Source organism: Trachypithecus francoisi, unplaced genomic scaffold, assembly GCF_009764315.1.
Source record: "Trachypithecus francoisi isolate TF-2019V2 unplaced genomic scaffold, Tfra_2.0 Lachesis_group4, whole genome shotgun sequence".
Taxonomy (NCBI): Eukaryota; Metazoa; Chordata; class Mammalia; order Primates; family Cercopithecidae; genus Trachypithecus; species Trachypithecus francoisi.
The window spans coordinates 23,961,016-23,985,056 of record NW_022681469.1 but is presented as its reverse complement, the minus strand read 5'-3'; the positions used below and the strand labels follow the sequence as shown (position 1 = coordinate 23,985,056).

Genomic DNA, 24,041 nt, shown 5'->3' with positions numbered 1-24,041 from the left:
ATTTCTAAATACAGTCGAATCCTGAGAGCTCTCTACCAGTTTTGTAGAAGAACTTGAGGTGCAGACACTGGGCTGGCTACGCGATTCCTGTGCTCCTTCCCCACAAAACACTCCCTCCAACCACTGTGCCGAATTCCAACCTCTGTTACGTCACTGGTTGCTGTGCCAGATGTGCTGGAGAAGAGTCTTGGGTTCCTGCAATGTGGATTTCCCTGGGCTTGTTCCTTGGCTGCAGCCTTGCCTAGAGACCCTGTTTTTCTGAACACTTCAAATAAGAAAGTCATCAGTCAGGTATGAGGGAGAAATTTGACATGCTCCTCACACCAAAGCCTTTGTAATATTCAAAAGCAGGCAGAGCTACTAATGATGGACATTTCAATCTCATCCAAGAGGCTAAGGTGGATAAATACTGTTGCCCCAAAACAATTTTTCTATACATAAATTTGAGCAGAAACCTGCCCATGTTTATCCAAAGGAGAACCTAAAGCACACAGAAGAAAAGGTGTATGTAAAAGATCTAAATAAAATGATGAAGGTGTAAGAAAGGTAGAATCTATAGATATTACTTGGGATTGCCAAGAGAATAGATGTGAAAATTAAGTTTATTGAACATCCATAGAAAATCTACAAAGCAAGTTGGTTCAGGTTAAGTTGAGTCTAAAACTTGCTGAAGTGCCTGTAGTTGAATGTTTTAATGCCCTAGAATAGTGTTAGGTTCATGAAAAGTATTCAATGAATATTACCTAATATTATAATTTTTTAATTAATAGTTTAAAATATGTCTTGTAAGCATAAGGTTCTTTTAAGGTGTAAGTTTTTTGTTAAAAGAAATAACATTGAAAAAAATCTGTCAGTAGAAAAAAGTCTGTTTAACAATTAGCATACTTGCCAACAAGCTTCAGTCAAAGCTCAAATTAATAATTAACATGCCTATTGTGTAGAAATCCACAAAGCTGGGTAATTTGAAGGGAGGAGTAGTCACAAGGGATGGTGACAAGTGCTAAGAACCCTTACATGTGACTCTGACCTTAATGTTTCTATTTTGGACAGGAAAAAAAAAATACCTAGGAACAAGCTGCTACCATATTATTTATTTTTGTTTAGCCACCAATGTATGTGACTTTTAGTTTCAATTAGAAATTCATGCTGATTGAAGCAAAGAAGTACAGTTTTGCTCCATATACATATAAAATGAGGAGACAGGAAGAGAGTATCAGCCTCTATTTAGATAAGTTTAGTACGTACCAGCTTAACTGAAAACAAGCTGTGTCCTTAATGGTCAAAAGCCTAATACTCATCTTGACTTATACCTAAAGAAGCCAAGGACGGCGCAGGAGAAAGAACTTTAGGGAAGAGATTTCCACCTTAAGTGGCACCCTAATGCTGAGGTCGTGCACATAGGCAGAGGTGGTGTGAACAAAACTTTTACTCTTGTTTTGAGCATAGCTGCTCATGTTTGATTTAATTACTGTTCCCTCTGATATTTGCGTTTTCTTGTAACTCACTTGTTTTCTCTAAAACATGACATAAAAATCTCAATTCAATGAGCACGATATAGCAATGCAAATTATTACCAAGGGTTTTATAGAAAGTGCAAAATGAAGGGTTTTTTGATTTTTTATTTTCGAAAGTGGGAATTAAAAGGTTTTTTCCCGATTATAGAAAAAAAAGTACTCATTATAAAAACGCTGAGAAAATAGAAGAATAAAAATAAGCACTCACCACCCAAAGATAACCACCAGTAACACTTTTTCCAGATATTTATCTATGTGTATACTATTCAAGATAAACGCACACACGTATGTATATTTATATGTAGTATATACATGTGTGTGAGTATACTTATAATTTGACATTGATTCTTGCACTGTGCATAAGAATGTATCATAGCTTGCTTTCTATGCCAATAAATATAAGCCTATAATTAATGGTACTAGATTCCACTGGATGGATGTATTATTACTTATTCAGCCAGTCCTTAATGACGGACATATTGATTGTCCAAAATGAAGACTGAGCGACACCTAGTGGAATCCATAGATGTTTCCATAGGCATGTGTTTTGCCGATTCAGTACCTGTACAGTAATATGATGAACACAAAGAGAGAGCAAACTCATATTCGAAAGGAAAGACCCTAAATTGACTGAGAGAGAAGTCACAGGCCTGTGAACCTAGAAGACCCTGAAAGAGCCTTTGACGACAAGGTTTTGAGGGACCCTTTAACCTTGTTTGAGTTCAAAATAAAAGTTACTTGTAACTGACAAGAGCCTAGACCAATAGTTCTAAATTTCTTAACCTAAGCCCTTAGTAAGAAATACATTTTACATAATGACCCAGTACACACCTGTATATGTTTTCATAACTGAAACAAGTGTGTCAAGAAACGGTAGTTTCTTTTGCTCTATGCAGTGTACTCCGATATTTTCTGTTTCTTTTTTTTTAAATGTTGATTACAAACTACTAAATTGACTTTCCGGTCTGCAGCTTGAAAATTATTGTTCTGGAGGACACAGTATATTCAGAACTACTTCAGTGTTTAAAAAGCATGATATATAATATACATATATATTATAAAATCAATATTGCACAGTGTATTTCTTGAGACCATTTCTTGTTTTATTCTTTCTCTTGTTCCACAGTTAGAAATACTGTGCCATTCTTTAAATGTAGTACGTGATATTAGGGTGTGGTAATTCTTTTGTTTCTTAGACAAAAATGTCAGGAATAGGATATCTACGTTCACATCTAGTTAAGAATGACCTTACTACTTGCTAATAAGTATTTAAATGGCAAAGTTGTATCTCTGCCTCTTAAAGACTACTTATAACAAGGGCCTTCAAGCCTAAATTAAGCCACTAAATTCTGCTTAGTGATGCCCCAGGCAAATCCAACTTAGGTGAATTCTGTGTTAGTGAAAATGCTGTATTCCACCAAAGGCCTACTTTGAGTATCAACATGTTTTAAAATTATCAGTGTTCTAACTGTATCATATAGCAAATTTATTAAAGAAACTCAGGGGTCACAGTAGGTGCTAACGATATGTCTCCATCCTTTTATAGATGTGTAAAATACTAAAAATGCCAGTTCTGAAATAAAATTTTACCATAAGGACTCTTGGGATAGCATTCTGTCTTAAGTCTTAACATGTTCCCAGTTCTGCAATGAGGTCCCTGTGTATCCTCCTTAATCACAAAATAAAATTCAACATAATTTCAATTTTAATTCTTATTTATATAAAAACGTACCCATTTTCTTTCTGTTTTATAAGCTGTTCTATCTGATGAAGCATTGCTTCTGCTCAGGCACGGAAGGTAGCTAGACCTAGACTGTAGAAATTCTAGAGACAGAGTTTGGAGAGGTTTCTCTGAGACTCTATCCTGAAGGTTTGAGGTGAGAGGTGGAGAGATAGGCTAACATGTTCTATTTCAGTTTATTCATTGTTTCATAACAAAACGTATTTAATTTCAGGTATAATTATAGTGACAAGAAGAGTACAACTAATAGATAAGCATTAGAATCTGATCATGGCTCAACTGCTTTCTAGCTACCAAAAGTTTGAGTATATTATTCTCTCTCTTACCTGTGATTTCCTTGTTTGTAAGATGGGGATAATAAACCTAACCTGACATCTTCCCAGTTATTGTGACTGTTAAATGAAGTAGTGGATATGAAAAGGGTTTAGAAAGCATAAAGAATGACATGTAAGTAATAACCACGTCATACCAAGCTAATTTCATAATTTTAAGTCTGTATAAGGAGTATTCCAGTTGTGTTGGGGTCAAAGAGCACAGAAAATACACAAATTGAAGCCATAGGTCAATGCCATCATGAAGGACTCTCCTGGAGCAGCTCTGTAAGAATAGACATAAATCACTGTGTTTAGCTCTTAATCAGGAGGCAATGGGTAATTTCATCTGCCAGAGATCAGCTGCTAGAGTCAAGCTCAAGACAAAGTTGTGGATAGATGGATTTACTTCAATGCCTCTGCTAGTTAAGCCACTTTTTCCCATTTGCAGTGCCTGAACCTTTGTGTCTTCCCTCCTGATCCATTACTCCAGGCAGACCCAAGTTAACCAGTAACTTATGGCAAAGGACTAGTAAGGCCACTAGGAGACTTTTGAACTCATTCACAAGTAACGTTTTGCACTACATGCCTTCCTTTCTAATAACAACTAATATTTATACTGTAGATGATATATAAATCATAGTATATCAGTATATCTATCATATTGATATAATACATAATCCCATGCAACTCGCAGAGGTAAATAGAATAAATAGTATTTGCCCCATTTTTCCATGTTGTAGCATGTATCTTTTTTTAAAACTGTGGTAAAAACTAACATAACCTAAAATTTACCATCGTAAGCATTTTTAAATGTACAGTTAAGTAGTGTGAGGCATACAGATCTCCAAAACTCTTTCCATCTTGCAAGACTGAAAGACCACACCCATTAAACAACAACTCTATTTCCTACCACCACCCACGCTCTGCCTCTGGTAACTACAGTTCTATTTCTGTCTCTATGAATTTGACTACTTTAGATCCCTCATATACATGGAATCACACGGTATTTGTATGATTTCTGTGACTGGCTTATTTCACTTAGCATAGTATCTTCAAGATTTATCCATGTCATAACAGGTAACAAGATCTCCTTCCTTTTTAAGTCTGAATAATATTCCATGGAATGGCTGGCCCACCTTTTATTTATCCACTCCTGCCATGATGGACACTTGGGTTGTGTCAATCTCTTGGTCCTTGTAAATAGTGCTGCTATGAACACGGGTATACAAGTATCTCTTCAAGACCCTGCTTTCCATTCTTCTAGATGTGTATCAGAAGTGGGATTGCTGGATCTCGTGGTAGTTCTCTTGTTGATTTTTTGAGGAACCTCCATACTGTTTCCATAGCAGCTGCACAACTTTACAATCCCATTTTGCAGTGCATATTTGTCCCATTTTACAGCTGAGGAAACCAAGCGCAAGTGGCAGAGCAGAGGCTCCCATTCAGACTGTGATTCCAGGCAGACCCCTTCCCCAGCCTACCCCTTGGGCTAATGAGAGGCACTGGAGATTTGGTCTGGGATGCAAAAGCCGCAGACCGACCTCCCCTTCCTCCAGGGAGACTACAGGCAAAAGCATGTAAACCCCTTTCCATTGCCCCCAAACCATAGCCGCCCTGGAGGGAGGGCCAGCGTGGACACCAAGGAGGCTGAAGGCGCGCCCCAGGTGGAAGCCGGCAAAAGGCTGGAGGAGCTTCGTCGTCGTCGCGGGGAGACCGAGAGCGAAGAGTTTGAGAAGCTCAAACAGAAGCAGCAGGAGGCGGCTTTGGAGCTAGAGGAACTCAAGAAAAAGAGGGAAGAGAGAAGGAAGGTCCTGGAGGAGGAAGAGCAGAGGAGGAAGCAGGAGGAAGCCGATCGAAAACTCAGAGAGGAGGTAAGGCGGGCGCTAAGCCCCCTGAGAACGTTGCACGAGAAAATTCCCTGGTGCCGTGCGGCTGCTCTTTTGAGCATGGGCTCTCAAAAATATTTCTTAAGAATAATAAACTTAACATGTGCTAGTTACGGTTCTAAAACATGTAGACATATTAATTTGTCCACTGCTTCTAAGAACTCGCTGACGTGGGTAATTATCCCCATTTTACAGATGAGAAAACTGAGGCACAGAGAGTTTTGGGTTTTTTTTGTTGGTTGGTTGTTTTTGTAATTTTCTCAAGGTCTCCCTTGTGTTAACCCATTACCCTTTACTGCCTCTCAAAAAGGAAAAGTTAGAAAGCTGAGAAGGAGGAAAGGTCTGCAAAATAGTTACCAGAATGAAGTTACCTGATACTTCATTTCTAATAGTTGGAGAGTTTTTATAGAGAAGATTTTTTTAATCTTTTTTTTTTTTTTAATGAGCAAGTAAGTACATTAGAATGTAAACAGGCAGGGACAGTATACCCAGGACCCCATACCGTGCCTGACATGCAGGACGAACCCCATCATTATAAACAGATGAATTTGTTTCATCTTTTAAGACAGAGCTAAAAACAGCAGATAAAGTTACAAGGAGGAACATTTTGGCTCAGCATATGAAACAATGTTTAACCAACTACAACTTACAGTACTACAGTTTACAAAGTGCATTCTTTTCTTTCATCCTGAGGTACGTTGTTCTCATTTTATGGGCAAAGAAACCAGGAATCAAATAGTTTGAGTGACTTATTTGAAGATTTTTGACTAATAAATGGTAGAATCAGTATGGAGACCTTGCTTTTCCAACTCAGAGCCTAGAGCTTTTGAAATAGCGATCTTCCATCATTCAAAATATGAAGGGAAAAAAAAAAACTTTCAATGGCATTTTGACATGGATCCTATGCAAAATTTTCCAGAACTGTGTGGAAAATTTTGATACATTATTTTGAGGTCTCTTTTAACTCCAGCTTTCAATGAGCCAATTACCTTTGGTTGGGAAGTAATCAGGATGATAGAGTTTTGGAGTTAAACACACCCAGGTTTCTTTTTTTTTTTTTTTTTTTTTAGATGGAGTCTGGCTCTGTCACCCAGGCTGGAGTGCAGTGGTGCAATCTCGGAACACACCCAGTCTTCTATCCTAACTCTGCCACTAACAAGCTGGGGCCTTGGGAAATCTGGACTACTCTCTTTTCCTTATCTGTGAAATAATATCTACTTTGCAGGATTCTTCCGATAATTATTAATAGACCATTGTGCTCCCAGTGCCTAGCACATTCTAGGCACTCAAAAATTGGTAGATATCATTATTGGCATCATTGTTATTATGATTATTATTCAGAGGAGGAGAGTATCAGGAAAGGCTGAAGGGAAATCGTGAAGTCTTAGAACTGGATTGGACCTAGGAGATTATTTGGGCTAAACTACGAAACACAGGATCCTTCTACGGCATCCTTTAACAGAAGAACATCTAGTCGCTGCTTGAGAACATGCAGTGATAATGATCTCACAGTTTAAGAACTACCAAAGACTGCATAAATCTCTCAGAAAATCAAGTTGTACAACTTGATCAGAGCCCTGAATTGTTTGCCTGATAGAGGAGACAGAATATTCTAGACTAGGAATGAAGACACAGAGGAGTTAATGAGACAGTCTGTAAACATTTACGTTTGCACCACTATGGTGCAATGTCTACAGTATTTCACGTTTGTCAAACCATCTAAAATTATACATTCACCTGAAGCGGGGAGCAACCATAAAATCACCTCTTGTACCATCTGGCAAATATAGTACTGCAGATTTAGATAGCTTTTCACATAAGTCATTTATTTGTCTTCACAACACAACTCTCCTAGGATGTAGGTAGAAGGAATATTCATATTCCTTTTACATATACAGAAGAGTGAGGTCATTGTTAATGACCCACAGGACAGTGGTGATTATGTGTCATCCTATGGGAAATCACCATAATGAGTGTTAGTCTAAGCCAGGGGTGTCCGCTCTTTTGGCTTCCCTGGGTCACATTGGAAGAAGAAGAATTGCCTTGGGTGACACATAAAATACACTAATACTAATGATTGCTGATGAGCTAAAAACAAAACAAAACAAAACAAAAAACAAAGATGTCTCATAATGTTTTAAGAAAGTTTACGAATTTGTTGGGCCACATTCAAAGCCATCCTGGGCATCATGTGGCCCCTGGGCTGTGGCTTGGACAAGCCTGGTCTAAGCATTTTACATGTGCTTTCTCACTGAGTCTTCACAAAAGCCCTATAAAATGAGTACTATTGTTATCCCTGTTTTACAGATGAAGAAACTGAGCCACAGAGCAGATAAATAACATAGCCAAGGTCAGGCCATTGGAAAGTAGCACCACCAGAATGCAAATAAAGGCAGCTCAACTCCAGCTCTCAGGCTAAACCTCTGGTGACCACCTAGAAGGGGAGTGTCCAGCCTGCGGCCTGAGTCTGCTGCCTCTCCTGACTGTGCTCTCTCTCCTACAGCGCTCTTCCCTTTGGCTGTGAAGCTGGTACTGATGCCTTGTTAATTTGTTCTTTCTCTCTTAGGAAGAGAAGAGGAGGCTAAAGGAAGAAATTGAAAGGCGAAGAGCAGAAGCTGCTGAGAAACGCCAGAAGATGCCAGAAGATGGCTTGCCAGATGACAAGAAACCATTCAAGTGTTTCACTCCTAAAGGTTCATCTCTCAAGGTATGTTTTTCCCCAGAAAACTTCTATTAGAATATGAAAGAAACTGGATTTTAGCCCCTTGTTTAGTTATTGATTATTCAGGGCCTTTGCTTCATTTATCTTTTTGCTATCCTTCCATGTTAATCTGTTCAGGCTGCTATAACAAAATACTTTAGGGCCAGGTGCGGTGGCTCATGCCTGTAATCCTAGCACTTTGGGGGGCCAATGTGGGCAGATCACCTGAGGTCAGGAGTTCGAGACCAGCCTGGCCAACATGGTGAAACCCCCCCCCACCAAAAAATTCAAAAATTAGCCGGACGTGGTGGCACGCACCTATAATAATCCCAGTTACTTGGGAGGCTTAGGCAGGAGAATCACTTGAACCCAGGAGGCGGAGGTTGCAGTGAGCCGAGATCATACCACTGCACTCCAGCCTGGGTAACAGAGCAAGATTCTGTCTCAAAATTTATCACTCACAGTTCTGAAGGCTGGGAAGTCAAAGATCAAGGTGCCAGCAGATGTGGTGTCTAGTGAGGGCCTATTCCTCAAAGACGGCACCTTCTCCCTATGTCTTCACATGGTGGAAAGAGAAGGTGAGAAAACAGGCTCCCTTAGGCCTCTTTTATAAGGGCATTAGTCCCATTCACAGGGGCCCCACCCTCATTACCTAGTTACCAACCAAAGGTCTTGCCTCTTGGTACCAACACATCAAGGATTCAGTTTCAACATAGCTTCTCTTTGTTTACAACATATGGAAAGGAGAGACAGTAGTGAAATTTTTAATCTGTTATTTATTAGATGCTTTGGCATACATTAAAATGACATTCGGTGATTATCTCTGAATTTCACTGATCCACATTCTCCATGTGCCTCATTCCTTTGAGCAATTGAGAATAGAAACATTTAAAATTTATAAAATGGGAAAGTATATATTAAAAGTTTAAGCTGCTTTTCTTGCTAGCTGTTCATTTTTTCTTTGTCATGATTAAAAGCCAGCTGGAAATGGTACAGGTGCAAATTTTAAAGCAGTTATTATGGGAGGAAGTGAAATGTGACTTGGAGAGGGTCCTTTTCCAGGATGGCTTTGGTCCTATGACAGCCTTCATGGAGCACAGCTCCTATTTGATGTAAAACAGAGTGCTGCCAAGACAACAGAGAAGGAGCAGGAATCAGCTGAGTCAGGTAGATGATACAATAGTTGAGATGTAGGGAAAACACAGGGGGCTCAAGAAAGTGGCATCCTTGATTTATAATCAGTCCACCATTATTGCCAGTGGTGGTTTCTTTGAGGATTAACATCATTGAGCATCTAGCACAGTGCCTTACATCATATTGAAGATACTTAAAATTTTTTAAATGATGAATAAATGAATGAATCTTCAGAGATTGGAACCTTTAACATTTCATTTTCCATCAACCTAGCTAGGTTATAAAGCATCAACAATGGGCAAAGCCATGATAGAATTATACCCAGGTCTGGCCAGGCACAGTGGCTCACATCTGTGATCCCAGCACTTTGGGAGGCTGAGGCAGGTGGATCACCTGAGGTCAGGATTTCTAGACCATCCTGGCCAACCTAGTGAAACCCCATCTCTACTAAAAACACAAAAATTAGCTAGGCATGGTGGTGCACACCTGTAATCCCAGCTATTTGGGAGGCTGAGGCAGGAGAACCACTTGAACTTGGGAGGCAGAGGTTACAGTGAGCCGAGATAGTGCCACTGCACTCCAGTCTGTGCAAAAGAATGAGACCCTGTCTCTAAAAAAAGAAAAAAGGAATCATACGAGGTCTGGATGGTTAATTATGTACATATGTATAAGGTTATATCAGGTGGCACACCAAAATGACCAAAAGCTGCTTCCATTTTACAGTTATTACTTGTTCCACAGGAAAATCAGAATTTTTTAATCCCCAAATAGCTTCACTTAGTCTTTTTTTTTTTTTTGAGATGGAGTCTTGCCCTGTAGCCCAGGCTGGAGTGCAGTGGCACGATCTTGGCTTACTGCAACTTTCGCCTCCCAGGTTCAAGCAATTCTTCTGTCTCAGCCTCCCGAGTAGCTGGGAATGCAGGCGCACGCCACCATGTCCGGCTAATTTTTGTATTTTTAGTAGAGACGGGGGTTTCACCATATTGGCCAGGCTGTCTCGAACTCCTGACCTCATGATCCACCCACCTGGGCCTCCCAAAGTGCTTGGATTACAGGTGTGAGCCACCACACCTGGCTCGTTTAGTCTTTATGATGGTCTGGGTCCCAGTCATATTTCTGATACCTCCCAAATAAATTATTTGTACTCGAACCCTTGTCTCAAGATCTGCTTCAGGGAAAATTGAAAGTAAGCCACAGAGGGATTATACATTTAATATCTGATTATTTATGAAATACTTAATGCATGCTATGTCCCATGAGGGAAAGAACAAAGCAAGGTGGCTGCCCTGACGGCACTAATGACTGCCTCAAATAAACGATTCAATAATTACTAAGGTGACAAAATGTTGATCTCAGAGCAGAGCAAAATGAGTAGAGAAAGGCCTTGTGGAGTAGGCAAGCTTTATTTATAAACACTGAAATTTGAATTTTATGTAATTTTATTGTGATTTTCTAACGTCATGAAATATTCTTCTTCTTTTGATTTGTTTAACCATTTAACAATGTGAAAACCATTCTCAAGGCCAGGTGCGGTGGCTCACACCTGTAATCCCAGCATGTTGGGAGGCCAAGGCAGGTGTATCACCTGAGGTCAGGTGTTTGAAACCAGCCTGGTCAACATGGAGAAACCCCATCTCTACTAAAAATACAAAATTAGCTAGGCAAAGTGGCAGGTGCCTATAATCCCAGCTACTCAGGAGGCTGAGACAGGAGAATCACTTGAATCTGGGAGGCGGAGGTTGCAGTGACCAAGATCGCACCACTGCACTCCAGTCTGGGCGACAGAGCGAGACTCCATCTCAAAAAAAAAAAAAAAAACCATTTCAAGTTGGTGGCTGTGTGTGGAAAACACAGGCTGCACTTGGCCCATGGACAAATGGGCCATGGCTTACAGACCCCCGGCTCTAGAAAACAAAACCTCCCTGGGCTCAGGCTATCTCTGTACAGCTCTCAGAGTTCAGCCGATTCCCAGTCTAGGTCTTCTGTTCCTGACTCAACAGTAGTCAAAGAAAACCATGCTCTCGACTGGGCAAGGTGACTCATGCCTGTAATCCCAGCACTTTGGAAGGTCAAGGCAGGTGGATCACCTGAGGTCAGGAGTTCGAGACCAGCCTGACCAACATGGAGAAACCCTGTCTCTACTAAAAATACAAAATTAGCTGGGTGCAGTGGCGCATGCCTGTAATCCCAGCTACTTGAGAGACTGAGGCAGAAGACCTGCTTGAACCTGGGAGGCAGAGGTTGCAGTGAGCTGAGATCACGCCATTGTACTCCAGCGTGGGCAACAAACGCAAAACTCCATCTCCAAAAACAAAAAAGAAGAAAGAAAAAGAAAACCATGCTCTCTCTTTCTACCTTCTTTAAAATCCTGCTCAAGCCTTCCTTGAACAGTCTTGGTAACATGAAGAAAATAGTAGTCATCTAGACTTCTAAATTCTACTGTAGTTTTTTTTTTTTTTTCAGGAGAAACTATAACCCACTCTTCCCGCCTCTTTAATTATTTCCTCTCTACCAAATTTCTCAACTTACTTATTTCTCTGGTCTTTCCCTCAACCAAATGCTGACTTCCCATTTCATCTAGTGTCCCCAGGAAGCCATTTATCTACTCCCTCTGGTGGAGAGGCATTTGTCTGCAATTGATTAAAATAGATGTATAAAAAAGGTCTAGAATATTTTAAATTTCTACATAAGAGAGACACATATTTGGGGCAGACAGTCTATGCTTCCCTCCATGTATGTGCCTTGAAGAACCTGCTGTGACTAATTTTCAAGCTCAATTTCATATTCTACAACTTAATTGGGATAGCTATTAATGCCCTTGGCCCTGCAGCTTTTATAAGTGGTTACAAGTTAGCATTGTAGAATACCAATGGGAGAGGCCGGGCGCGGTGGCTCAAGCCTGTAATCCCAGCACTTTGGGAGGCCAAGACGGGCGGATCACGAGGTCAGGAGATCGAGACCATCCCGGCTAATGCGGTGAAACCCCGTCTCCACTAAAAAATACAAAGAACTAGCCGGGCGAGGTGGCGGGCGCCTGCAGTCCCAGCTACTCCGGAGGCTGAGGCAGGAGAATGGCGTAAACCCGGGAGGCGGAGCTTGCAGTGAGCTGAGATCCGGCCACTGCACTCCAGCCCGGGCGACAGAGCGAGACTCCGTCTCAAAAAAAAAAACATCAAAATACTGTCAACTAGTATTTTTTTATTATTTTATTTTATTTTATTTTGAGACGGAGTCTCGCTCTGTCGCCCAGGCTGGAGTGCAGTGGCCGGATCTCAGCTCACTGCAAGCTCCGCCTCCCGGGTTTACGCCATTCTCCTGCCTCAGCCTCCCAAGTAGCTGGGACTACAGGCGCCCGCCACCTCGCCCGGCTAGTTTTTTGTATTTTTTTAGTAGAGACGGGGTTTCACCGTGTTCGCCAGGATGGTCTCGATCTCCTGACCTTGTGATCCACCCGTCTCGGCCTCCCAAAGTGCAGGGATTACAGGCTTGAGCCACCGCGCCCGGCCAACTAGTATTTTTTTAAAAAATATCTCATGATTTCTATTCCTTGTTTGGGAAACAAGGAATACCTGGTTTTTCATCATTAAATTATGTTAGCAGTGAGTGATTTTCATATGTAATAAAGAATAGATTTTAAGTAAATTCAATTCAAAGATTTTTTTTTATTTCTATTGCCTTCATTGGTTGGGGGCAGGGTGTGGAGTAATGAGAGCACCAATTTTCTAAAACAAATAGCGTGCTTTTATTCGAGTTTTATCGAGACGATACTGCCACCTCTTGGTCTTCAGAAGAACCAATTTCCCTCATTAAACTCCTTAAACAGAACATTTAATATACAAATTCAGTACAAGTTGTTAAATTACATAGGGCCACTAAGTTAGGGTATTTTCTAACAGGAGTGCATCAGTAAACCGACAGTGCATCCTGACAAAATGTGTGGAATGCGATGATGAAGTCAAGCTATGTTAGCTATGATAGAAGCAAAAGGAGGAGTAGGAATCTGAGAACCTCGGTGATTTGAATAAATGCCAGGGCTAAGGTTAGAAAGATGATCCCTGAGTCATAAAGATGCTGCAGGTGAGACAAAGAACAATTCTCACCTCTGCTATCCCCTTCTGCGGTGCCTCTGTCCTCCCACCACACTGAATTTTTCTTTATCCTTCAGTCTCACCACGCTGCGTGCCTTATGGCTCTCCAAATCTTTGTACATGTACTTGCTTTGCCAGAAATGCCCTTTCCTGGCTAAGCCATGCACTTCCTTCCTCACTTTCATAAACTCATTTCTGAAACTGTGTAAACCAGAAACTACTAATCTCAGCTGAAATATCAACACTACTGAAAAGCCTTCTCCAACTCCCCCAGATAGTTACTTCTCTTATACACACAGCATTTTTTCTTTAATATTGTACCTACTGTTAATTTTTAAATATTTTATTTTATATACTGTACTAGTCTTCCCTACTAAATTCTGTGTTCCTTAAAGAGTAAGAACTTGTTAGCGGGGCACAGTGGTTCACGCCTGTAATCCCAGCACTTTGGGAGGCCGAGGTGGGCAGATCACAAGGTGAAGAGTTGGAGACCATCCTGGCCAACATGGTGACCAAAAATTAGCTGAGCGTGGTAGCACGCATCTGCAGTCCCAGCTACTCGAGGCTGAGGCAGAAGAATCACTGGAACCCAGGAGGTGGAGGTTGCAATGAGCCGAGATTCTACCACTGCACTCCAGCCTGGCAACAGAGTGAGACTCTGTCTCAAAAAAAAAAAAAAGATAAGACCTTGTCTATCTTAGTTTACTCAGGTTGCCATAACAAAATACCATAGACTGGATGGATTAAACAATAGAAATATATTTCTCACGGTCCTGGAGGCTGGAAGTCCAAGATCAAGGTGCGAGCAGATTCAGTTTCTGATGAGAAACTGAATGGCTTGCAGTTTGGCTTGCAGATGGCTGCCTTCTTACTGTGTTTTCACATGGTGGAAGGAGAGCAGGTGCACTCTCTAGTGTCTCTTCTTGTGGTGATAATAATCCTGTAGGATCAGAGTTCCACCGCTGTGATCTCATTTAACCTTAATTACTTCCTTAGAGGCCCCATTTCCAAGTACAATCACATCGGGGGTTAGGGCCTCAACAGATGCATTTTAGGGGGACACAATTCAATCAATAGCACTATTTTATTTATTAGTATTCAATTTTATATAGAAGGTACTCAATATATAATTTATTGGCTAATTGGCTGACAGGCTGTCAGGGATAAAAATAGGATGGGTGGATGGACGGACGGACGGATGGGTAATATTTATTAAAAGTGCCAGTGCATTGCATGGTTCTAAACTATTTCACCTTACTCACCTGGGAATTTTTTCTACAGAAATATAATTCTAAGTTTATAATTAAAATCAGAAAAATAAGAGTTACTTTATAGATTTTTTATATATCCCATAAACTCAGCACTACTTATAGTACTTTTTTGCATAAAGGTTTTTAAGTAAGAGTTTGCTTTTGTCTTTGTAGGAAATCATCAGAAAGAATGAAATGCTCTAATATCTATAAAAGTGCTATTCAACTGATATTAGAGAGGAAGCATGTTTTCAAAAGAAAAACTCTGTGATACTTATTAATTGCTCATGAATCTCAGACCAGTCTGGGTCAGAAAGAATCCCTCACATCTTGGAGAATTGTGTGTATCCCCTCAAAATTCATATGTTGAAATCCTAACCTTCAATATGATGGTATTAGGAGGTGGGACTTTTGGAAAACAATTAGGTCATGAGGGTGGAGGCCCCCTTAATGGGATTAGTGCCCTTTTAAGAAGAGACACAGAACCTTACTTGCTCCCTTTCTATTCTGCACTATATGAGGACACAGCAGGAAGGTGGCCATCTGCAAACCATGAAGAGAGCTCTCAGCAAACCCCAACCATGCTAGCAACCTAATCTTAGACTTCCCAGTCTCCGGAACTGTGAGAAATGCTTGTTGTTTTAAATCATCCAGGCTATGGTAATTTCTCATATTAACCGAGACTCACTGAGACAAGGGGCCACTCAAACATAACTAGCCTAGGGCAACTATAATCTAGTAGATTTCTTGGCTGTCCTGAACAGGGAACAAAATGGAACTTTTCAGCGTGCCTGTGCTTTGGCATATGCAGTCATAAGCAAAGAAGGTATTTGCTCATGGTATTGATAAATCATTGGTGGCAGAGGATATTTCTAGTCTGGAGTTGGCTGTGGCATGGATTCAACAAATATTTTCTTATGGCCACCATCTAAATTTAAGTGATACAGTTTCAGTAAAATATAATGTTTGATTTAGCAGCTTCAGTTGTAGCAAAAAGTTCCTAGCTTTAAAAAAAAAAAAAGAATTCATCAAAGACTACTGAACTGCTGATTTTTTTATGTCCACCCCTGTTTCTCTGGGCTTATTTCCTAATTTCACACTTGGGCTAAGAGAGGCTTCTTGGGAAGCCTCAGCCATTACAGATAAGCTGTGCCCCATCCTCATTCTACCTGCATCCCATCTTTTACGTTCCACGGCTAATGAAGTTCAACAATAGGCTTGATCGTTGACCCTTGTCAAGTTAGGAAATCAGGTTAAGCAATAAGGGACTAGTTCACATTTCCTAGTTATTCAATCCTGTTACATACCAAATACATAGTTAAAACATTGTGGGAAAATTTTGTTAAGTCAAATAGCATGGTATGTCTCTAGTAAATACATCCTAAAGGGTAACAGTGTGTATTTTTGAAAAAATTATTTAAGTTTGTTGTTGTTTTGTTTGTTTGTTTTGAGACAGATGCTCGTTCTGTCACCCAGGCTGGAGTACAGTGGCACAATCTTGGCTCACTACAATCTCTTCCTCCCAGGTTCAAGCAATTCTCCCATCTCAGCCTCCCAAGTAGCTGGGGCTACAGGCACGTGCCACCACATCCAGTTAATTTTTGTATTTTTTAGTAGAGATAGGGTTTCCCCTTGTTGACCAGGCTGGTCTTGAACTCCTGACCTCAAGTGTTATTTGCCTGCCTCGATCTCTCAAAGTGCTAGGATTATAGGTGTGAACCTCAGTGCCCCGCCAATTATGTTAGTCTTAAAATTCAATTATTTTGCCACTGATTAATATGGTTTTAGAGGCATTTTTTATTCCATTTCTGTCTGGTCTTTATTTTGCCTTGAAAACTTGATTTTTTTTTTTACACATTTTCTCTATCCTGTATCAATCCTACCTTCATTCCCCCAAATCTCACTACCAGATACCTTATATGTAGTTTTGCTTTCTAGCAGATCTATGCACAGTAACTCAAATACCCTTATATGCTCTTTGGTGTGTTTATTTAACAGGTTCAGGGATGATATTGGTCTGGGCTGAGAAACACTGCTTATAAGCTTGAAATATTAATTGGGTTTATTTTCTTTTGCAATTCCTAGATAGAAGAGCGAGCAGAATTTTTGAATAAGTCTGTGCAGAAAAGGTAAATATGGTTGATGGTTCAGTTGAACTAATTCAGTTGAACTAATCAGCTAGCATATGTATGGGAAGATTCTCTCTCACATTTTTATACGTTATGTGTTTACTTTTTTAGCAGTGGTGTCAAATCGACCCATCAAGCAGCAGTAGTCTCCAAGATTGACAGCCGACTGGAGCAGTATACCAGTGCAATTGAGGTGAGAATTGTCCTCAGCGTTATGATCCCGCTGAACAGAAATAGATTCTGACTACATAGAAGATCATAAAAACACTTAGGACAATAATCAAGTCCAATAGCCCTAGGAGTGTTAGAAATTTTTTTTTTTTTTGAGATGGAATCTCACTCTGTTGCCCAGGCTGGAGTGCAGTGGCAAACTCGGCTCACGGCAACCTCCGCCTCCCAGGGTCAAGCAATTCTTCTGCCTCAACGTCCCAAGTAGCTGGGATTACAGGGGCCCACCACCACACTTGGCTAATTTTTGTATTTTTAGTAGAGACAGAGTTTTACTCTGTTGGCCAGGCTGGTCTCGAACTCCTGGCCTCAAGTGACCCACCCGCCTTGGCGTCCCAAAGCCGAATGTGAGCCATCACACCCGGCCACCAATAGTGTTAGAATATTAATGATTTATTACACTTTGAAATTCTAAGTTCTAAGAAATACAGTAATAAAGATAAATTTTAGAAGAGTTTTAAATAAATTACTTTCTACTTTCAGCCTGAATATTGTTTAATGAAAATGGTGTTTTTTTAAACAAATGGGTTTATTGGTATTTTTATATATATATAAATATATATAAATATAAATAAATGGCCGGGCGCGGTGGCTCAAGCCTGTAATCCCAGCACTTTGGGAGGCCGAGGCGGGTGGATCACGAGGTCAGGAGATCGAGACCCTCCTGGCTAACACGGTGAAACCCCGTCTCTACTAAAAATACAAAAAACTAGCCGGACGAGGTGGTGGGCGCCTGTAGTCCCAGCTACTTGGAGGCTGAGGCGGGAGAATGGCGGGAACCCGGGAGGCGAAGCTTGCGGTGAGCCGAGATCACGCCACTGCACTCCAGCCTGGGTGACAGAGCAAGACTCCTCCTCAAAAAAAAAAAAAAAAATATATATATATATATATAATATAAATAAATATATATAAATATAAATATATATATAAAAGTATATATAAAAATACATTTTTTTTTTTTGAGGCAGAGTTTTACTCTTTTTGCCCAGGCTGGAGTACAATGATGCCATCTTGGCTCACTGCAACCTCCACCTCCTGGATTCAAGCGATTCTCCTGCCTCAGGCTCCTGAGTAGCTGTCATTATAGGTGCCCACCACCACGCTCAGCTAATTTTTTTTTGTTTGTATTTTTAGTAGAGACAGAGTTTTGCCATATTGGCCAGGCTGGTCTCAAACTCCTGACCTCAGGTGATCCGCCCTCCTCAGCCTCCCAAAGTGATGGGATTACAGGCATGAGCCACCGTGCCCGGCCAGTATTTAACTATATTTTTTATATATTCACATGTATATTTTCAATATCCCTAATTCCTTATAAAATATGTTCCCATATGTGGTTTGAATAGGTCTCTCACAATCTTATTTAATCCTCTGTTTATAAAAACCTTTTATTATCAAATAAAAATAGTAGTATAATATAATATAAAGATGATAGCCAACCCAAGTTTAATCATCATCAATTTCAAACTGATTGTTTTATATTTGAAGGACCACAGTTTTATGTGTCTATCTACTCCACCTTTTTTTCCCCCACCCAACTGACCTGGGGGTTTTATTCTACTTGGAAATGTGTATTTCCCAATACCAAAGCGCCAAGAAGGAAGGTGTCGTTGATCAAGACGTGATCCTGCTTTTTTCTCCTTTGTGTAGACTTTAGTCACTGGTTTTAGCCTCTTGCACATCAGAGCACCTGCTATAAAGTAATTGGATCAGTTTGATTTGATTTTTTCTTCTTCTTTATATTGTAGAGTGGAGATACACATATAATAGTTTACAGATGATATGAGGGAATAAGAAAGAGAGGCATCCGATGATTTATCAAAGGAATAATCAAGTCCTAACACTAAAGATGTGATTTACAAGACTAAATGTCCACTAAAATATAAAATAGATTGCAGATCTTTATTTTCTGTGGTTGAGTTGGTCATAGCACTAATAGGTGTAATGAAACCAAGACTGCAGCTTTCAACTTTGCACAGTCCAATGAGATTGTTCTTTATGCCATGGCCCCTCATAATGGTGCCACTCATCCTGGCTGTGCCTTCTTGAACATAGGCACAGGCCACAGAGCAGGACTGGAGGAGAAACTCGAGCCATTTGGGGTATGGCCTTCATTACTGCTGGCAGTGTCTTGAATACACTTCTTTCTTACTTACATTCATTCTTTCCTCCTTCCAATATATTTCCCATGCAGGGGTAGCTCAGTCTTTCCATCTTTTAGCACTTTCCTGCCTCAGGACTTTTGCACATGCTGTTACCTCTGCATGGAATGGAGTTTGCTGCTCCTGTTTACTTTGCCACTTTCAAGTCTTCTGTCAGATCTGGTTTAAAATATCACTTCCTCAGAGTAACCTTCGTTGCACCCCCAAACTAAGTATTGCCACCCGATTGTGTGCCATGCTTTATGGCACATCATTTTTCATAGCACTTAGCACAATGTGAAATAAATACTTGTATAACTAGTTACTATCTTTCCTTTCTATTAAAATATAACCCCACTGCAGCTGACTGTCTTCTTGTTTTTTGTTTGTTTTTTGGTTTTTGTATTTTATTTATTTATTTTGACACAGAGTTTCGCTCTTGTTGCCCAAGCTGGAGTGCAATGGTGCGATCTCGGCTCACTGCAACCTCCGCATTCCAGGTTCAAGCGATTCTCCTGCCTCAGCCTCCCAACTGTCTTGTTTTGAGCACCACTGTATCCCCAGAGCCTAGCAAAGTGCCCTTCATACAGTAGGCATTTAAGAAGTATTGTTGAGGCCAGGTGTACTGACTCATGCCTGTAGTCACAGCACTTTGGGAGGCCGAGGCAGGAGGATCCCTTGAGCCCAGGAATTCAAAACCAGCGTGGGCAACATAGAGACTATGCCCGGCTAATTTTTTCATTTTTTTCTCTACAAAATAGAGGCCTATGGTTCCAGCTACTCGGGAAGGTGAAGTGGGAGGATCACTTGAGCCCTGGAGATTGTGACTGTAGTGAGCCTTGATTGTGCCACTGCACTCCAGCCTGGGTGACAGAGCAAGACCCTGTCTCAAAAAAAAAAAAGTATCTGTTGAAGAAACAAAGTAGAATATCAATTTCACAATAAATGGTGTCCAACAAACAGCATATTTCATTTTTGAAAGATCCTCTGATCTAGCTGTGATGGTTTATTTTGAGGGACATATGTCATCAGGATAAAGTTTTAAAACAGAAATTATCACTCTCATTTTTGGTGAAGGGGTTTACACAATGAATTTTTAAGATGATAATGTTGAGGAAGATAAATTCCCTGTAATTTCATGGGAACAAACTTCCCAGCACCAATCCTAAAAATAACTCACAAATTTCAGGGAACAAAAAGCTCAAAACCTACAAAGCCGGCAGCCTCGGATCTTCCTGTTCCTGCTGAAGGTGTACGCAATATCAAGAGTATGTGGGAGAAAGGGAATGTGTTTTCATCCCCCACTGCAGCAGGCACACCAAATAAGGTAAGCGTCTGATTTTTGTCTTTTCAGTGTAGAGGGGCACATGCTTTTTCATGTTGATTGTGATTTAGGAATCACACTAGTAAATAATAAAAGCAGTGAAGAAGGTGCAATTTGTATTTTGTTTTGCAATGATCACAAAAGCAAGCTCAGAGAGAGTGTGTTCCTGAGGTTGCATGATGTACTAAGCCTCGGCCATCGTACTCCAAATAAAGTGCCTGAGCTGAAACGTCCACCCTTGAAGTTGGAGTGGGGCGAGTTACAAGGGAAAGAAAACCAGATAACATATTCTGTAAATATCAAGTGTTAAGGTTTATGGTTATGTGAAATTATACTTACTGATATTTTGAATTTGCTTTGAAAATTCCTTCCCAGGTAAAGTTTACTTCATTCTCTAATATTTTGGATGATTGTCCCTTTGTAGGAAACTGCTGGCTTGAAGGTAGGGGTTTCTAGCCGCATCAATGAATGGCTAACTAAAACCCCAGATGGAAACAAGTCACTTGCTCCCAAACCTTCTGTAAGTAACCTTCAGGTTTTTCTGAGTTTCTTTGATCTCCCAGCTTTTATCAGCAGAAGAAAACAAGCAGTTGTTCTGTTTACCTAGGAATGGCAGTGCTCCTGTTCTTTGCTTTCCCTGATGAATAACAAACGGGAAAGTGTTCAGATTTACAGCTGTTCTAAGAAGCTGCATCGCGGTTACTCAGAGGGTAAAATGGAACCAAATAATCACCTCTACACCCTAACTGAGAGAAGGAATCAGCTAGAATATTGAGGCAGTTTGAATTTAGACCCTTTACTCGTCTATTTGTTTAGCTTCTATTCTATAGATTCTAGATAGAAGTTTGAAAATGAAAGGTCAAATCATTTTGGGTAGTTCTTTGTCAGGAGCACCCCTAAACTTATTCCCAAAAGAATATGTATGTTGCCTATTGGGAACCCATATGTTCCAATTTCCCTAGTTTTTACAACTTGGCACAAAAATGCAGTTATTGGGTAGTTGTTGAAATAATTGGTCTAATTGTGTTGTCAACACCTCCTCAGGAAAGTCAGAAACTGGAAACTAGAAAAACTGGTTATGAATGATGTTTTTGAGAATTTAAAATTGTCTTTATTTATTAAGTGCAGCTATCTTACTAAAACTACATTTCTTTTCACCTTTTCGTTGAATGTATATGACAATTGCCTGGCATTTGTCATTATAATAAGAAAAAGTATCAAGCTCCCCACTGTATATTGCTGAGCTTTCCCTGTTAAGTTTGCTTTTATAGCTTTGTTGGTGCTCAAGGGAGCTTAGAGTCCACTGTCATAATCCTACATTCTAGAGGAAGAAGAAAAACTTTCCAATCCTAGGCCTCTGTGCATTTAATTGCATCCATTGGCTCCATGCCATTTAATTGCATTTGTTGGCTCCATATATAATATCCAAAGTCACTGACTTTTGTCACTTTCCAATTTAAAAAGGAAGAAATGGAAATGTTTGCAAATCCTTCTTGGACACAACTCTTTGAACCATTTAGTTAATATACACCCCGAGATTCTTTGCATAAAGGCTCACAGGAGGTATAAACTAATGTCAACCCAATTTACAATTGGAAAATCTTCACACACTGAAAAAAGCAACTTTTCCTCCCCCTCTCAATAGGTACAAGAATGGGGGTTTATAAAAGGATACAGTTGAGGCAAGAAACTAGACCCAAAAGTTATGCGCTCTTTAATGCCTCAAGTTTTCCAAGCATCGCTGGTAACATAAGGGAGTAGAAATTATTTTCAAAAACAAAACAAAGCCATGGCAGTGTATATAAGTTTTGTGGTTCCATACCAGTGATTATTAACCCTTTTTGAACCCTTTAAAACCTAACGAAATTTAAGGACCCTCTCCCCCAAATATACATATAAAAAACAAGGCAGTCAATGGACCTACTGAGGAACTCTTAAGAGAGTAAGGAGAGAAAGATCTGTGTTTCCCTCTTTAATAAGTATGGAATATTTGGAGGAGATGCTAATTTTTGCATGTTTATGATATTTCCAATCTTTCATTTTTGTAGATTAAACTCAAAACATTGATCCAGAACTTGCCCCCTATTCTTTTATGGGCACTTGAACTTGTAAACTTAGAAGTTTACCATCATCTGTATGACATCCTAATGAGGTTAAAAATATAAAATTCAGTTATTATTATGATAGGTATAACTGTATCCAGGTTTCCACAGCAAAACAAAACAAAATAAAACAAAACAAAACAAAACATACACCATGTTCTGGGGTTACTGACAGCCTCCTAAAAAAAAAAAAAAAAAAAAACTATTGCAGAGAAATTACAAAATCATTGCCTGCTTTACCTACTAATTAGTATGTGACTCGCTAGATCATCCCCTAGAGGGTGGAGAAGAATAGGAAAGAAGAACATGGCAGTTAGTATAGATTTTAGTGACATCCTTCTTCCCATTAGATTTTGTAGACTGGCATGGCTTCCCGAATGAAAAGCAGATGGAAGAAAGTTCTATGAAATCAATGTAAATACACCAGATTGCTACTGGGATGTCCCTTGCTATTTGTGGGTAGAATTTATAAGATTTCAGTATAACTTTGTAACTGCAATTCAATTCTGAGTATGTCTGTTTTAGCTGGTTTGTCTATTCTTTGTGTCTAAACTACATGTTACACAGCAATTAAAAAACTAATTTGTCTTTCTTTTTGTTTAAAAAAAAAAAAAAACCAACAATGTCTTTCTCAGCTGATCTTCTGTTCCTCACTCTTTGGTCTCTGGTTGATTGGAAACCTGCTTCTCCTGCCTTCATTTCTCCCTCTTCTTCCGGAGTGGGTCTTTCTCTAAAATGTAGTCTGGTCAGGTAATTCCATTTATATTTCCCCTTTGATTTAAAATGCCAACTTATAACTCGGATGTTAATATTTTCTTAAAAGGACTCTTTAAACTCTCTAAGTGATCTTGAAAGATTCATCGGCAGGATTTATGGGAAGTCCAATCCATTTTCTTAGGTAGAAGAACATGCATGAGAAGGAAAAATATTTGTCTCATGTGAGTCAAATAAACAAAGTGATAATAGCTGCTTTCCAGAGCTTCCCTCAGCATGTTCCTAATTATAGTTTCCAAAATTTTAAAACAGCCTTCCAGACAGTTTGGCAGCTTCCACCTACGCTGGCAAATGTAGTGGAATTCTACAAAAATAATCTGATTTGTTGCTTAATGGCTCCAAGTTAAATAGGTGTAACTCTCTAATAGAATATCAGGAATTTATGCCACAGAGGAAATTCAGAAACTCAGTAAAGTTTAGGCAAATCTGAAATGCTTCACATGGTATCATTTAACTGTGCATTTTCGGTGTTACAATCTCAATACTATCTATCAGAAATATGTCCATTTAGATCAGTGTCCATGGGTAAATGCAATTGCTGTTAGCTTTGCCTTCCTCCTGAGAAAAGGGTTTGCCAAAATAAGCATTACTATTTCAGTAAAACACATTTATTTTCTACACACTACCTTTTGCCAAGTACTAACATAAGCAAATGCTGGGAGAAAAGTAAATTGAAACAGAAATTTGGTTCCTTATCCAAATGAAATTAATTATGAGG

At 39.8% G+C, this 24,041-nt stretch overlaps 1 protein-coding gene across 8 annotated transcripts in view; it reads left to right on the top strand.

The window, feature by feature from the left end:
- The window catches only part of CALD1 (caldesmon 1), a 236,683-nt gene that overhangs the window by 205,690 nt on the left and 6,952 nt on the right, over positions 1-24,041 (top strand). For 7 of the 8 annotated variants that reach the window (XM_033194671.1, XM_033194670.1, XM_033194675.1 and 4 more), the window contains 6 exons: positions 5,179-5,440; positions 8,022-8,162; positions 16,714-16,757; positions 16,869-16,950; positions 20,313-20,450; positions 20,872-20,967. In XM_033194671.1, coding sequence (XP_033050562.1) covers positions 5,179-5,440; positions 8,022-8,162; positions 16,714-16,757; positions 16,869-16,950; positions 20,313-20,450; positions 20,872-20,967 — 763 coding nt within the window. The remainder of the gene's footprint in view (positions 1-5,178; positions 5,441-8,021; positions 8,163-16,713; positions 16,758-16,868; positions 16,951-20,312; positions 20,451-20,871; positions 20,968-24,041) is intronic. The other variant, XM_033194672.1, reaches the window with a different exon arrangement.